At 31.4% G+C, this 17550-nt stretch overlaps 2 protein-coding genes across 10 annotated transcripts; one reads left to right on the forward strand and one right to left on the reverse strand.

Annotated features, from left to right (window-relative positions):
- The first annotated feature begins 453 nt into the window (after positions 1–453).
- LOC111000576 (proliferating cell nuclear antigen) lies at positions 454–3095 on the forward strand. Its single transcript, XM_022270067.2, has 7 exons — positions 454–609; positions 752–872; positions 1107–1213; positions 1680–1837; positions 1949–2065; positions 2218–2393; positions 2792–3095. Exons 2-7 carry the CDS (start codon positions 759–761, stop codon positions 2900–2902), a joined length of 783 nt encoding a protein of 260 aa, XP_022125759.1. The 5' UTR covers positions 454–609; positions 752–758; the 3' UTR covers positions 2903–3095.
- Positions 3094–16246, reverse strand: LOC111000580 (zinc finger and BTB domain-containing protein 17). 9 transcript variants are annotated; one of them, XM_022270077.2, is made up of 12 exons: positions 15934–16246; positions 13722–13809; positions 13225–13547; positions 12798–13041; positions 12287–12603; positions 11777–11946; positions 11249–11377; positions 10481–10592; positions 9861–10001; positions 7660–7905; positions 4510–4677; positions 3094–3967 (listed from the first exon to the last, which is right to left on the reverse strand). In XM_022270077.2, exons 2-11 carry the CDS (start codon positions 13754–13756, stop codon positions 4529–4531), a joined length of 1866 nt encoding a protein of 621 aa, XP_022125769.2. In that variant the 5' UTR covers positions 13757–13809; positions 15934–16246; the 3' UTR covers positions 3094–3967; positions 4510–4528. The 9 variants fall into 9 exon arrangements, with proteins under 9 accessions (XP_022125769.2, XP_022125765.2, XP_022125766.2 ...); XM_022270073.2 differs by lacking the exon at positions 15934–16246 and adding an exon at positions 14394–14792; XM_022270074.2 differs by lacking the exon at positions 15934–16246 and adding an exon at positions 14394–14791 and having other exon boundaries at positions 9861–9947.
- Positions 16247–17550: the final 1304 nt, after the last annotated feature.

A 17550-nucleotide genomic window follows, 5' to 3' on the forward strand; every position in this document is an offset into this window, starting at 1 on the left:
GAAAAGAAGCGAACTAAGCTTGAAGAATAAGCGAACTATTGTTAATCGTAAGATTGTGCCGTTAAGCCCAGATTTTGAACCAATACAATTTTCGCTGTATTGGTGTTTGGCATTTCGTAAATCCAAAAATTTACGACCTGTATAAGGTATAAAAATATCAAAAATACATATCGCAAAGAGATGAAGCAGAGGTGTAGTGCTTTTGTATTATTGGTACTTATTGCAAAATAAGATTGTTGACAGCGATGTAATATGTGGATAATATGCAATGCAATTTATATTTATATTTAGTGTGTTTTTAGCCGGGTTAAAATTAAAAAAAAAACACAACAACTTTTACGGTTGATGTTATTTGTTTGAGGCTATGGGGTGCCGTAAAGTAGCATATTTTTAATCAATCAAATAGCTAATGACAGTGACATATTTGATTATCTGTCAATTTATGATTTTCGCGGTATTTTTTTCCCGCTGTCAGCAAAATCCGGCATCTTGGCTCTTGCACATTTCTGGCATTCGTTTTGTAATTTGTAAGCGACCAGCGACTCTAGTTGGAATTATTCATTCTCAGTAGCTATTGATATTTTAAGATTATAAAGTTTAACAATAGACGTAAGTATTTGTTAAAAGTGGTTTATAGTGTAGTGGTAAAAAACTTTTACCAAACTTTCTTGCATTTTCCGTTACGCCTTTAGTTACACGTCCATTACCGCGTTGTGAAATTACGACTTAAACAACATTTCTTCTATTACAGAAACAAAATGTTCGAAGCACGCTTACTTAAAAGCTCTATTTTGAAGAAAGTCTTAGAAGCAATCAAAGATCTTCTCACTCAGGCGACATTTGACTGCGATGACAATGGAATCCAATTGCAGGTATGCACCGGTTTAAAATATGTACAATCAAATTAATCTTAAGATTTAAATACATAATCTACAAATTTTAGAAGCGCCATCTAATGTGGTTGTTTAATTTTTACTATTTATTTATTAGCCATTTATGGCTAAAATAGTGGTTAGATGTTTGTATTCCTATACAAATTGCAAGCAACAAAGTTAAGTTGCCTTTGAAGCAAATATTTTATTTGCATAATCATTGTTATTTTACAGGCAATGGACAACTCTCATGTCGCATTAGTATCACTATTATTAAGGGCAGATGGATTCGACAAGTACCGGTGTGATAGAAATGTAACAATGGGCATGAATCTTGGCAGGTATGTTTAACAAAATATTTTTAGAATGTATGCATTTACGTTTTTTACTTTTAAATGAAGCTCATAATTGATGAAGATTTTATTTACATTTAAAATATAGCAACTGGCCCTGAAATAGAATAAAAGTTCTTAAATATAAGAAATTGGTATATGTAATTGTTTGTAAACATTACAACTTAACTAGTATATTTAAGTGTTGCTTAACGGGCAGCACATTTTATTGCAAAATAGAGATTTGTAGGTAAGTTTATGAAAAGACAAAACATAACATTTCTTTTCATAATCAGAGTTTCTTAAAGTAATTAAAGGGATTAAATAAATCAAGTAACTTCTTTATTCCCTAACATTGTAATAAAATGATATTCTTTATGCCCTCATTATCTAACAAGGATCTCAATCTTTTTAAGTGTATTTAAAATTGTGTTTGGCATATACATAATATGTATAAATAAATATTATGTTGCAGTATGACAAAGATCTTAAAATGTGCTGGGGACAAAGATACAGTTACTATGAAGGCCCAAGACAATGCTGACACAGTTACATTTGTCTTTGAAAGTCCAAACCAAGAAAAAGTTTCTGACTATGAAATGAAACTAATGAATCTGGATCTAGAGCATTTAGGTATATTTGTTTTGCTTTAAATATGTATATACATATAAGAGGGAAATATCCTTTCAGTACATTTGCACAGCTTTGGTATAATTAATTGTTTTTTAAATTATTTTTCTACAGGTATACCTGAGACAGAATATAGTTGCACAATTCGTATGCCCAGTGCAGAGTTTGCACGCATGTGTCGAGATCTCTCACAGTTTGGAGAATCCATTGTTATCTCATGCACCAAAGAAGGTTTGTAAAATGTTTTTATGATTTATCAACATGTATAATATTCTTATATTGAGCCAATATGCTGTATAAAGTTTAAGCAAGAGTTCTGCGTTTTTTTAATGGCAAATTGGTGGTCAAGCCTTAGTACTTAACAAAATTTATTTTATTTACAGGTGTAAAGTTCTCAACAAGTGGTGACATTGGTTCTGCTAACATAAAGTTAGCTCAGACAGCATCCATAGACAAGGAAGACGAAGCTGTCATTATAGAAATGGATGAGCCTGTCACACTTACCTTTGCTTGTCAATACCTCAATTATTTCACAAAGGCTACTTCACTCAGTCCTCAGGTAACTATGTTAATTAAGTATCTACTCAAAGGAGAAAAGTCCTCTTTAAATCCTTCAATGGATAGGGTTGTCACATTGATCTTTTAAGACAAACAGGTTATTCAAATTATACAGCTATAAGTGGAATTCTATACACAGTATAGACATTAATGAGTCTTAGGGTGACATTCAGAAATGTGACTTAGCACTAAGGATGACTTATAATCCAATATTATCTGCTTAAGTTGCCTGTTTCCTTACAATATTTGATTTTGTTTTGTACTCTTATAGCAATTCCATTGCTCCACAGGTGTGATTTACACACAATTATAAGGTTGAAAGTAAAAAAAAAGAATGCTTATTTCACTACACACTGCTGTGAATAAAATTTAGTATGAATTTTTATTATTTCCTTACAGGTACAACTATCAATGTCAGCCGATGTACCCTTAGTTGTGGAATACCGTATCCCAGATATTGGACATATCCGTTACTACTTAGCTCCTAAGATTGAGGAAGATGATAACTAGACGACCATCATGTTCAAGGCTGATAACGCTGTCATTCCACTTCTAATACAAATCATATAATTCACAAAGTTAATTCATATTAAATGAAAACTGATTTCCTCTTTTATAATCTACTTTGTGAACCTGATTCAATAGTACTAAGATATCAATACCGCAGTGCCTATTGTCTATGATAATAAAACAATTTTTGTAATATCTGACTTTTATTTCTCTTCGCTATTTTATAAAATAGTACAAATACATGTTAAACATGAGTATTAAATTAAGTACCACACATAGGAATGTAAGAACATAAAATAAGTTTCTTCAATAAAATTAATGTCCCTATGACGAAATTAAAATCTAAATGTCACTTATCACTTAAAATATTATGCAATTGTCTCATAAATTTAAAAAAACAGTTGACATTCGTTCAACAACAAAACAATTCTTTGGATATTATATTAAAACCAATGTTTACCTAAAACTATATTCAAATGACTACTTGTCAAAGAAATGAGATCTAGTAGACTAGATATAAAAATAATTTACTCTTAAAATTAAAAGGGAGGAGGGGCAGTTAATTCCCGCTTTTACCTTGAGACACTCACGATTAAGTACAGTACAATTAAAAATCGTTTCGATTTTACCAAAGTGCATTATTTGCTTTAAAATTCTCAGTATGTATTGTATCCTAAATGGATTAAAAAAAACATTACAGTACTCATAAAAAGTTGATACACAATCTATTAATTCAATTAATAGTGTCACATCATCAGATGCAATCACAGATATGAATAAGACAGTTTTTCTTGAAGTTGTGAATAAATTTAAATGGAGTTGAATAAGCATACTTTGACTATGATTAGTAGTTTAATTTAAAACAAAATATTAATGTACGAAATGAAATGAGCGTCTCACGGTACTAGCGGTGCTATTTCCACTTCTTGGCGGAGAAGAGAACGGCTCGCTGCTTGAGGAAGAGCGAGTAGCTCTGCTTGCGAAGTGCGCCGGCGTCGCCTCGGCCCACGCCGCCTTTGCGGCCTGAGCTCAGCGCCGAACGCGGCGGACGTCCGCGACCTCTGCCTGTCATACGCGTGTTTATTAACCGACTTCAACACAAAAGAGGAGGTTATCAATTCGAAATTTATTATCGATTCAAATGGAGCATTATTTTACTGAATGACCAATATGATTATTATATATTTTAAATCTCCCAACAATTTTATTAATATTTTTTTTATATTACACTAGCTGACCCGGCAAACGTTGTTTTGCCATGTTTTTGTGCCAAAAAATTAAAGTTTATAATTAACAAAAAAAAACATAAGGGATGATTGTAGAGGGGTGAAAATTTAGGGTTGCATGTATTTTTGTATGGTGTATCGTAAAAAAATAAAAACGAAAAAAATTGTCTAAAAAATAAAATAAAAAAATTTAGGGGTGGACCACCCTTAACATTTAGGGGGATGAAAAATAGATGTTGTTCGATTCTCAGACCTACCCAATAGGCACACAAAATTTCATGAGAATCGGTCAAGCCGTTTCGGAGGAGTTCGGTTACTAACCAAACAAGAATTTTATATATAAGATATAAAAAGATGTTTAAGACCATAATGTTAATTTACCTGCCCCTCCTCCCCTGGCTCAGGTCTCCTTCTTCAGCTCTGAAGGTCCAGCTTCATCGAGCTGAGTGGGGCTCACCACTTGGTCGTGTAATGTACGCAGGTGACGCAACAGGTTGGATTTCACGTTGAAGCCTTTGTTGCAGAGCCCGCATACGAATGGGCGTTCACCTGTCAAATTTTAAATTTATTTTATTAAATACATTTTATTATAATAAATCAGTATAATTGGCCTTTTATAGAAAGTTGTTTCATCTCTTTCTGTGAAATTGTGGTTTTGCTATGATGAAAAGAAAGAAGTAAGTTAAACCGGGAAAGACTGATTTTTTAAGCTGATACAGCAGCAGCTTTTAAGGATTTTTTTTTAAATTTATTAATTAATTAATACATACTAAAAAAGTTTTTATGTTATAAATTAAGTCCAAAATTTAAGATGTTTCTATGCATAATGCGTTTTAATATATTAACACAAGTAATACAATAATTAAATAGAGTGTGTGTACTTATGTACATGCGTTAGAAGTCATTCTTCTTTGGCGTATGGAAAAAATAACTAAAATGCACTAGTGATTAACGAAATATTAAAATTAATCAAAAAGATTTTTTTTAAATAAAAATGGTTTTATTAACGTAAAAATAACAACACAGTAAAAATTTACAATAATTAAGGCAATGAATCAAATACATTAATAAATATTTCAAATAAACTATTTTATGTTCGTCGATTCTTCTCGTAGTACCTTCATAGGCACGTGAGTAACAAAAGGTTTGTAAAAACTGTAGATAAGTATCTTGTAAATAATAGTGTATTTAATGTACACGTGTATTTTATGTAATACTGCCGTTGCCATGCAGTGTCGTTGAAACTGAATTGGTTTATTCAGTTTATGGTAGGTTTGGCATCGACAATCGCAAGCATGTAAACCGGGCGTTTGGCTTGGCTTGCGTGGGCTTGTGCCGGCTTGCTTCCGATCCAGTCGAGTGTCGGTTTTTTAACGCAGATCAAAGGGCGTTTGCGGCAAGCGCTTGCGATGCATTTACAAGTTGGTCCGCGTTTAGAAGCCATTGTGATCTATTTATTTTATTTTATTTTAATGAGGAGAGTCTTTCGTTTCTGGAACATTACCAAATGGAACCATGTATCTGGAATCCCATGTAAAAAAAGATCATATCATAATATGATATTATGGTTTGATGATGTTTCAAAGTACGTTAAACCAAATGTAATAGCCGTCACAAGTTCGGTGTCCGCCATGCTTGGATGTATATTGCAGACTGACGCATTCACAAGCGTGTAAACGCCATCCAAACGCCAAACGAGATTTGTGGAGGCTTGGCACAGTTTGCAGTTTGCCAAGGCTTGGCAAGCGTGTAAACCTACCATTAGATGCGACTTAGGGCAGCTTATGAATGTCAAAAACGTTTACAAAATTCGCGAAAGAACAAGACTACACGACTGCAGTTGAAGATTCGTCCATGAAAAAATATTTTATCATTGTCTCTTGTATCGTGATAAAGCGACATAAACTAATAATGAGGGATGTTTTTTAACATTTTCATAGACAATTTCAGGGTATGTACTCCTTTGCGACTTATGAATACCACACCATCACGTGCATACCCTCACTTCTACACCATCACAAAAAACAGCCAAATTAGGCTTAGTTAAATGTATTGAATACTTTTCGTTTGTTCCCTTTTGTAAATCTTTGAGCATTTTTGCAGTAAAATGTATGATGTATTCCATGTTTGGTTATATTTTGTGTATTTGTTTGTAATTTTATATATAATTTATGTTAGCTGTAGGATTACGAAATAAATAAATAGGTAGGCAAATAGGCACTGCTGTATTACTAATTTGATGCGCAGCTACTTTTCAAGGGACTTCTCTTCGATTTTTTTGACCAATCTTCAATGAGTTCGTCTCTATCATCATTATATTCTAATGCTATCCTACCAACAGCCCCTTTTGCTAAGCCATCAGACATGTCTATATTTGTTGTTCATGTAGTGACGATTACCACGAATACAGTTTCGTAAAATAACCCTCCAGTATTAAATTCTGACATTTTGTGTAGTTTTTGACGGAAAGAAATATTTTGCTCTGCCGAAGTAAAACCCGTGAATACTTCTCGCTATTGAGATCGTCTTTTCTCGTGGAAGATTTAAAATTTTACTATTATATCTTGTTACTGTTTCTTTTATTTCAATCGGATCCCATGTGGACATTTACTTTCAACTAAGAATAGTTACAAAACGTGATTCTAATAAGTTTAACTCGACATCGTGAAGTTGTTCACCATTTCCAATTTTAGTTAAAACTTTAGAGAACTGTTGATTTGCTTATCTCATTACTTCCTCGAGTTCATAACATTTCATTCGACGCCACAATACAGGTACAACAATACCAAAGTTGGGGTAGTTCTAACAGGTGGTAACTGACGTAAATCTTCAATTATTATGACATCTATACTTCCAAAGTTAATATTAAAATTGCCTGTAATCTGTTTTAAACGACTTCACCTTGCACAGTAATGCAGTCGTGAGTGTTGTGTAGTGGACGACGTTGAATCTAGAAGTGAGTGAAAATTATGATCAACGTACTTCTCCATATTATAAGTGGTATTGTATTGTAATATTTTTAATAATCAATATTATATTAAATAATTAAATGTAACATAATTAAACTAAATTCAGAAAATTAGAATTGAAAAATTTAATTGAAGTTATACGTCTTTTGGCGCAATGGAGAAAAATTATGAGAATGTGAATTCTTACGATGCGCGCCCACACCAACACCTAAATTCGACATCGTAAAGTTAGGTCTAGGTGGAAATCGATAACAATGTTCAAGTTGTATATTCTGGAATTTTTAATTTTAGAACACGTGTTTCGTAACAGTAAGTACAATTAAACAGTGTGAATAAATAAATATTATTTTAGTGTTTTTAAATAAATTTCATAAGACGGTATAGCATTTACTAAAAAATAAATTTATTTAAATAAACTCTTTTTCATTAATTTTAATATTTATCGTTAATCTCTACTGCATCTTATTTATTTTTTCCATACGCCAAAGAATTATAACTTCTAACACCTGTACATACACACACTCTTTTTTATAATTATATAATTATTTTTTATTTATTTTACCTGTGGTAATAAGCTGAGGTTCTAACGTCATTTGCAAACTTGAGTTTGATGGTATATAAATAGCTTCGTTATTTGATTGTACTTGTTGTGCAAGCAATTTTTTTCGTTGTCTATACTGTCGACACTTTTCAGAGTTAGTTTTTTTTATTACTACCCTCTGATTTGGATTTGCAGATTTTTTTCGTAAACGATATTTTTTACAGTTTCGTGCATTTCTTTTAGTAATATCTTCACACATCTCGGAAACTAAAACAGAAATTGAAATTTAATTATGTAGTAAGTATTATTAGTTTCAAAGAAACCTGAGAAAGATCATAGAAAGATACGAATTAGAATAGAAAATTATTTATATGTTCTATTTAAGTTTTTTTGAATTTTAAATTTATTTATTAAATATTTATTTAAGTTTATTTATCAGAATTTGTTTTTGATTATTTCAACTACTACTTTAATAAATTGAAAATATATGTTTATGTAGGTAAATAGCATGTTAAGCCGAGTGCTCGTTGTTTTTAGAGTTATTTAATAAAATTTGTTTTTTATAACAAGAGTATGAAAAATAGTTAAAATATCAATAAATCAAATTTTAACTAATAATTGAGATCAAAGATGGTTTAAACACTCAAATTAATTATTATTTTTTATAAAATACATAAAATTTGTCCAGATTTCTCTGTTTGCATACCAGAAATAAAACAAAACGTTTATTTTTAGATAATAATGTAATAATTTTTAATTAACGATGTAAATGAAATATACATACCGACAATTAACCTCAAATCTATAAATGCACTCAAAACAGTTTATTCAAATCAGGTAAATGTATTCATTTTATCACTTATATTCAATATATATAGATATACTAATAAATTATTAGTAAATACTATCACCGTCGTATATGAAGTTGATTTAATAAAAACACCAAAATAATATTTATTTATTCACACTGTTTAATTGTACTGTTACAAAACACGAGTTCTAAAAATAAAAATACTAGAATTTACAACTTGAACATAGTTATCGATTTTCATGCCACCTAGAACTTTACGATGTAAAATTCAGGTGTCGGTGTGCGCGCGGATCGTGAAAATTCACTCTCATCATTTTTTCCATCGCGCCAAAAGAAGTATAACTTCAATTATAACAATGTTTTAGTTGACGTTAAGTCAAAATATCGCATTTAAAATAAAAATACGGAAAAAACAGCGGAATTATTTTTTATAATGTTTATAATAAATCTTTAATCTGATTTTGAATCGCGTAGAATTCTGACAACTATCATTTTATGACCTGTCAGATATTGCAAACCTTTTTGGCCGGACACATTTTTCAATTTCAATGCGAGTCTGAACATATACTATACGTACATTATATTTCTAAATGAATGTATCCAATCACCATTCGTTTTAGGGCGAGTGATAATTACGTCCTTTTTCTTCACAAACAGTAAAAACGCAGAAGTAAAGATAAATTCCTTTTTTTTAAGGTTTACTTAAACCGGAATTAGTAGGCAGTCATGCCAGCTAAATAATAGAATAAAGTAATTAAAGTTAATTCAATAAATTGTTTGTATTCACCTTGTATTCAGTTGTTTGTGGTCCCTGAGTAAGTAAATTTTTATATTTACCTTTTTATAAATCATAAAAAAATACGTAGGATTTTATTTTTTATAGCCCACATTTGTCCAAAATTTGTTTTTCGGTGGAAAACTTTTTTAGTAACAACACTTATATTGCTATGAAATTTCAGAATTCTACGGAATTAAAAATGATACTTCAGAAGTGCGAAGATATCGTTTGAATTTATACTATAGTATTATTTATAAATATACTATAGCACAAATTTCTCATACCGACGTGATGTAAGAAATTCCAGTACACGTGAACGTGTTTATAAGTTTGTTTGTTAAAGAATTATAAAGTTTATTAGTAATGTTATATTTATTGAAGACTTATTTTATATAGTAATATTAAAAACAACAGCAATTTCTTACATTAAAATAATAATATAGTCTATTTTACAAAGGGACGGGAACTTAAGAAAATTTATGTTCCAAGGCAGAAAATGCAAAAAGCATCCCATGGAATATAGTCCCAGCATATTAAAGTACATACATGTACATAATAAAGTCTCTTCCGTGCCAGGAAAAGGTTAAGTAAATTGAAAAAAAAAGATAATGAATGAATAATAAATATACGAACCCGTGTGCGTGCGCAAGTGTATGAGCATGGAGGCATGCGACGGGAACATCTTGTTGCATTGTTCGCATTTCTTGTTTTGCTCGCCGTCTGTGAAACGATTGTGACGTTTTGGTGGTTCACTGTTGTTTGATAAGGCCAATTCTGGACAACCCAACATCCGACGCTTTAGGACCACTCGGGCCAGTGTTGCCATCTTATTCATTACTAGCAGTATTCAGTGTAATATGGCAACACTGGGAGATGTTACCGTTTACGAAAATTAATTACATTAATCAATGTAAAATGGCAACACTAACTGATTTTGCTATCTTATTAATTATATTACCATTTAATTTATTACGGACAAAAATAAATGTAAGGTGGCAACACATGTTAAACATAACTGAAGTGATTATCATTAGTGTCAAGAATTGGCCACATAACAATCAGATTTCAGCCATGTTGTATTAAATTATTAATATATTGTTTTTTGATAAAGCTAGCCATAGTTTCTACATATTTAAATAACAATTAACTTTTTTATTTGTGCTTTTACACTTTTAGAATATTGTATATAAAAACGTTGCCATATTATGATATTCCATAGGTAAATCGTAAAAAATATATGATTTTATAATCACCTGTCTCAGTGTGCGAGCTTTGTACGTGTCTCACCCATTCGGCTGGGTTCGGGAAATGTTTCTGGCAAAGGTCACAGCGGAGTAAAGCTGTCGTTTCTTCTGTGTCGTCGCTCTGAAATTTATTTTTCGTTTTGAGTTTGATTTCAAACCTTTAAAAAAAAGTACTCTTATTATATGCGCGTTTTTCACTGTTTGTGATGAAAAGGGACGTAATTATTGCTCACCGTGAAACCTCTTTTAATGTGGAGCACAATAAAATGGAGACATTAGCAAATAAAATGTATGTATAGACGCAGATGTTCAGACTCATATTGAAATTGAAAAATGTGCCCAGCCAAGAAGGTTTGTAATCTCTGACATGTCAAAAAATGATAGCTGTCAGAATTCTATGGAATTAAAAATCAGAGTATAGTCATAATCTGATGTGTTCTCTCTTTATGGATTATACTGCATGGCTCTGGCTAATGTTCCAATGAACATCATGCCTGATTCAATCACAAGTCCAACGTTAGAAATTATTTTCTTCAAGTCTAATTACATCTTCTCTTCTCTAAACGTCTATTAAGTATTTTTTTAAATCTATGTTTTGTTAGACCTTTCGTGTTCGAAATTAAAAAAATTTTTTTTTTCAAATTAAATTTTGGCTCTTCCTTCTCTTCTTCTCTTCGTTCCTATTGTTGCTTAATTAATGTTAAAGCAGATAAATGGATTACATATATCATAAGCATTTCAAATTAAAGTATTAAATCATAATAAAATCTCACTAACATCTGATTGTCGCTTCCTTTTCCGAGCATGATGATGATCATTGTCTGCATGATGCTGCACATGCCTGACCCATGCAGCGGGAACCGAGAACACTTCAGCGCAAAGCTCACATGACAGTGGACTGTAGAGCTGAAATTAATTTTTTTTTAAGTCTTTGCAAGAGACATATTCTGGACCTGTTTTATTCATTAAATTATTAAATACAAAATAACTCGTGTTTGATTTCTAAAGCCTACGAGAAGCGATAGGAGAAAAAAAAATTCAGTATAGAAAATTTGTTTATGCACCGAGAATCATAGGTTTGGAATTGTCTATGTATGCATGTTAAATGACATTGTATTATGATGATCACCTACTTTCCTATTAGAAATAATAAACGTTCAAGAAACTGGTGCCTAGACATAAAAAGTAGTTAGGTTTTTTTCTGTATGAAAAAACATTAGAAATTTAGTTATTTAGTTAGAAACACTATTTTTATTTATATATTTCAAAAAAGTTATGAAATACGGTAATAATAAATAATCCTACCAGTCCCTCTTCCTCAACATCTACATCATCACATGGCTCCGACTTTACACTCATCTCGGCTTGGAACATCTCTGCTATGGACCTCTCTTCTTCCTCAATGCTGCTTGCATCCCATTCTGGCTCTTCTTTCACATGGACTTCTACAGCCGAATTACTTTGACTTGATTTCTCTGTAAATATTTTTAAATTTGGTCATTGAAAAATAAAATTGAATTATTTGTATTGCATAAAAATATAAAACATCATTATAGGTCTGAAATATTTTAAACTTGAAGATGTCAAATAAGAAAAAATTCAGTCAAGTTTTTCAATCATTGTTAAACTAAGATTATTTACTTATTAAGAAACATATAAAATATTCCAAAGGAAAAGTTGTTTACTATTCGGAATTAAAAAGAAATTTTAAGTCACTTTTATAGCGGCCTCTTTTGTTGGTGGCCTCAAAGGTGCCTTGGTTACCCTCCGCTAATGAAGTAACCCGGTCTTATTAACATTTTAAAAAGAGCTTACTTGAAGTAACAGAGCCTGCATCATCATCCTTAATTTCTTCCAAAGGCTCCACCTTTTGTTTCTTTCCATATTTCTTTTCTGCCACATTTCTTTTTACAACCCTAGCTGGAATTCCTTCTTCGGCATCATCTATAGCCAAACTGATAGTTGGTGTGGGCATTGTGATTGTGGATGTAGTGGTTTCCGTGTTAGCTGGAGCTGGGGTCACAAGTATAGTCTGACCTTTGGTTCCTGGTACGCCAGGTCTTATAGCTGCTTGAGTAGTCCCATCACTTGTTTTGATGAAAACCAACTTTGGGGGGCCAATAAACATTGGTCTGAAAATTATTGCACAAGGTATATTTCTTACTGTTTGTAGCAGATATATCATGATTTTTTTCAATATAACAAAAATAAGTTATTAAATATTACAAAGCAACTAAAACTATATAATAATGTATTATAAATGTACTTTTTCAAGTTATGTAACAATATAAAGATATATATTATAGTACATAAAAAAATTACACACCTCCCACCCTGGCCCTGTATTGGATTAAACGTTTTGAGAATTTTATCATCTTTTTTTAAGGCTATTTTGGAAACTTCTTTTGTTTTCTCAGTTTGCTTAGCAGATGATGGGCTAGTGGTGGTCTTCTCAGCAGGTGTAGAATCACCTCCAATCTCATCTGTCTGACGCCATAATCCCCTAATTTTGAGTACTTCTCCTGCTTTTAATACTATGTCTAACACTTCATTAGAGACTGTGGTTTCACCTGCAAATATTAATATTAAAAATAGATAATTATATTAAATTAATATATTTTATGAAGTTTAAATTAGTAAAACTATTGTAGATCCTGATTGTGTTTATTAATTTACAAGTATTTGTTCTGCAATTCATTTATTATTTTTTTTCTAATTATTAATTAAACAAACATTAAAATAAAATTATATACCTTTATACATGTACTCTACGAGAATCTTTAAGGCTTTTGTGGATATCTCTGATGGCAGTACTACATACAGTATTCCCCCCATACGCGTCACAGAACGTTGTCCTTCGAAGAGATTACTGAAGTAGACGCTGCATGAGCTGAGGATGAATTTGTGGGCCGGTATCTGAGACCCATCCATGGTACAAAGTACAACGTCCGTAAAACGCTCCGAGCGTAGCAACGATGCCACTGAACCATTTAAATGGGAGCTGTGAGAATGCCATTTTAACTGATATGTGTCAGTCGATGTCATATTTAATGTTTCTTTCTCTAGTTCACTGCATCTGCAAAAGATTAAGAATATTTTTTTATTTACAACAAATGTTAATCACCAACATCCTAAGAGATATACAGTTCGAAGAGGTAGAAGACACAATAAAAAACTTCACAAGAATATCGACAGATGATTTTTATTACTTGAAAAACTGGATAAAGCCAATGGTGAAAAGAATGGGTACCCGGCTTCAACACTTGGTGTACACTTGTCTTGCATAAAACTGAAGTCGTCATAACCAAACCATTTTGATACGTAAATACTGTCCCGACCTGTGAACAATCAACCAATAAAATATTAATAAATTAACTGGAAAAAGAACTTTACAAGAACTAAAAGTAGCTTTTATTTAAGTGACCTAAAAAGATGTAAATCCGCCACATTTGGTTTAATGTGATATCATACTATTTGTAGTATTCTACTTAGTAAGCTTATTTAATATCCATATTCCATATTGCGATTTGCGGTAGTGCAGAAATAAATACCAGTCCGCCGTCTAGGTAATCCGCCATATTGGATTTAGATTTTAGAATAACATAATAACATAGTCATAGATAAACATTGCATTGTCATCTAAACAAAGTGTGTATACAAAATTTCAGCTTAATCGATTGAAGATAACTGGTTCAATATTAAGTTGCAAGATTCCACCCGGATAAAAATACATAGCTTACAAGTTAATAGAAAGCTTGTAATAATGTATATGTGAATTTATATTTATGTTTCGGTTAGAAAACATAAATATAAATTCTATAATCCTACAAATATTTCAAAACAAAAATCAGCTAAATCTAAAAAACCGTCATTTTGAGTTAAGTAACAGTTTTAATTTCAAATCTGTATATCTAATAATTACCAGAACCAGTGATTTGGCTTTTAGATATTCTCCATTTTTCTCTTCTGTACGATGATAGGAGCACAGTCATTTTTTTCTTTAATTCCGGCATAGGGACTCCCATTTCACTACTGATTTCTCTCCAAGCCTCTTCTCTAAGCGATTTATTATGATACGAAGAACTTTTGCTATTCCACAGTAGTTCTTTTGTACCATACAGTCGTATTAATTTTCGGCAACTTTGGTTATCCATAATGGGGAGCGCAACAAACACAAAAAATACGATATATCCGTCACAACTGGCGCGCGTGCCACGACTGATGCAGGGTAAAAAACTCGACACCCGTCGGAACCGACCGCTCCGCGCTCCAGGCGCTCCAACGAACACATTGGCGCGCGTAGCAAACCGTATGTATTCGGTTCTTAGTAACAAGTACGCCATCTAGTACCGAGTAACGAAACGTTACACGCAAATATATTTCGTTACTCGCATTTTTCGTAGTATGAGTAGATCGTATGTTTTGCGCATGCGCGAGCATACTCGATGAATTTAAAAACATACGTTACAAAGAGCTATGTTTGTTTATTATGTGGAGTATAATTTGAAAATTCATCGTCGAAGTTTTTACTGTTTAAAGGTATTGTAACAAAGTTTTAGATTGAAACAGAACGATGGTAAGAAAGTATTTTTTACAAATTATAAATATGTGTTTTTGTTTTTTAATATCACGTATTTTCACGTTTTTTTTTGTTTGTTGTGCACGTTAATTATCAAATATTGTTAGTTGTTTATATTCAATTTATTATTATTTACACATATTATTTTTTCATTTTATATTTTATCATTAGAATGCCTTTCAAGTATTATTATCAATTTCAAATTTTTGTCAATATCATCAAAAATGTCAAGTGTCATCAGTAATTTGATTGACTAACAATATGCCGAAAATGGCAGCCGATGGCCCTATACAATTATAATAGTAACATCAACCGTAAAAGGTTTTTTTGAGAACACACAATACTAATTATTTATAACCAATATATTCTTTCATAAATAACATTGCATACTATCCACATTGTTTATCGCTGCCAACAATCTTATTTTGCATAAGTACAAATAATGCAAATGCGCGACGTTTGTAGCGACAACACTGTTTCATCTATTTGTTTAATATTTATTTGAACTGTACAGGCCGTAAATTTTTGGGTTTACAAAATGCATGAGAGTGCGGTGTAATGTTTCCTTACACCGCACGAGCTTGTATTCATTGCAAATTGAAAAATGTATTGGTGCAAAGTCAGGGCTTAAACGCACGATCTTACGATTACAAATCGTATGCTTAACCACTAAGCAATAATTTTTCATTATTATAAATAAGTATACAATGTCAAAAACCTCTTTGAGTGTAGAAATATTAAAATAAGTAACATTTTTTTAAATGTTTGTTAAAATACATAATATGTATACATTTAATTAGCCACAATAGTATTTAGAACAAAATGTGTGTAAAAGTACGACATTAATACATAAATAGATATTATTGTAATTAAAAAAATTTACCTTTTGAGTTTTAATGAAGATCTAGCTGTAGCTTGTTGAAAAAAATCAATAGATGTATAATAAATTAAAATGTTCACTGATTTACAGCTTGACACAAGTAAACTGCGCGCAACCACCGCTTGCGACCCTCAAATTCCGTGTGCGGCGGCTGCGGCTATGAAAATCGATGAAAATGGTATTGATTTAGCGCATAGAAGCGGGGTTGCGCGTTTATCTTATCGATCGATGGTTAGCGTCGCGATTCGTGTTTATTCGGCAGGGGCAACGCAAAGCGTCGGATGCGCGCGCGTGCGCGTACCATAGGGCACGCCACGCGATCCTCGAAGCGGCAACAGCGCCCGCCTAGCCGCGCCGCGCTGACACGAGTCCATGCGCAAACTCTAGTCTCTATTTAATTTTGAAGTTTAAGATAGGTCACACAATAATATAACTTTTATATTTTTGCCATATTATAATTAAATATATATATTTTATTAAATATAATTTTTTTTTTTTTTTAGAATTGAACCTTTAAATTATTATCATAGTTGATACTTTTTTAATAAAAAAAGTAATTAATGCGTAAAATACAGATAATAGAAATTATAATAGCACGATTTGCCCAATTTTCGATTATTGATTTTTAATGGTTGTAAAACTAATAAAAAGGTCAATGAACTCAAAACGCGCGCGTGATTTCGTTTACGCAGATTTATTATTTATTTTCGTTATGAAAATTTATAACAATAGCATAAAGCCGAAAGCTTAATATTAATCATTAGAATGAATACATACATTTTAATTGAAACGGCTCAGCACTCAGAACACATGTTTTACTAAAAGATACGAGTAAATAAATATAAACGAAAATAACAATTCAACTTACAAAGCAGTTACAGCAGTATCTAGGACTGCATTCATAAACAAAGTTCTAATATTAGTTTTTATTCAATTAGTTTTAATTTAATAATTATTAGCATATTTTTTAGTAAAGTTAATTGGTAAATTTTATTAAAATTTATAAAAGCATATATGATAGAAGCTTAGAAAAAATATTAGTATTAATGTAAACTGGCGCCAAATACAAATAGGTATCATAGGTATCTTATTAAAATTTGATGGCCTTCTTTTTCTTCTTTAAAGCTACTTAATATTAAATTAATTGATGTATTAATATTTAATTAAAATATAAATTTCGTATTTTAATAACCACAAAATTACTTTAATTACGAAGGAAATACAACCAAAACTTGAAAGCACTAAGGCTTATATTTCATATAACCAATTATTGTTCTCGTTTCTGTGCTTGGAAACCATACTATTATGTATATTATGTGTGGGCCGACGCAGTAAAGCGAATATGAACTTTACTTTGATTTTAATAATTTATTACGGCTAACATCGTAAGCATATGGATAATGGAAGTAAAGTTCTTATCAAAGACATTTGTAGATTACTGTGCTCTTAAATTATTTATGACGATCGCTAGCGGTTACTTGACAAACAAATTTCGAGTCGTCATTTTTAATACCTAAGACAATGATCTAATTCTGGGTTCAATGAAACAATTTTCATTCTTATATATCTCAAGATAATAGTAAACGACTATACTATTTTCTATACGTATATATCAAAATA

Source organism: Pieris rapae, chromosome 16 (genome assembly GCF_905147795.1).
Source record: "Pieris rapae chromosome 16, ilPieRapa1.1, whole genome shotgun sequence".
Taxonomy (NCBI): domain Eukaryota; kingdom Metazoa; phylum Arthropoda; class Insecta; order Lepidoptera; family Pieridae; genus Pieris; species Pieris rapae.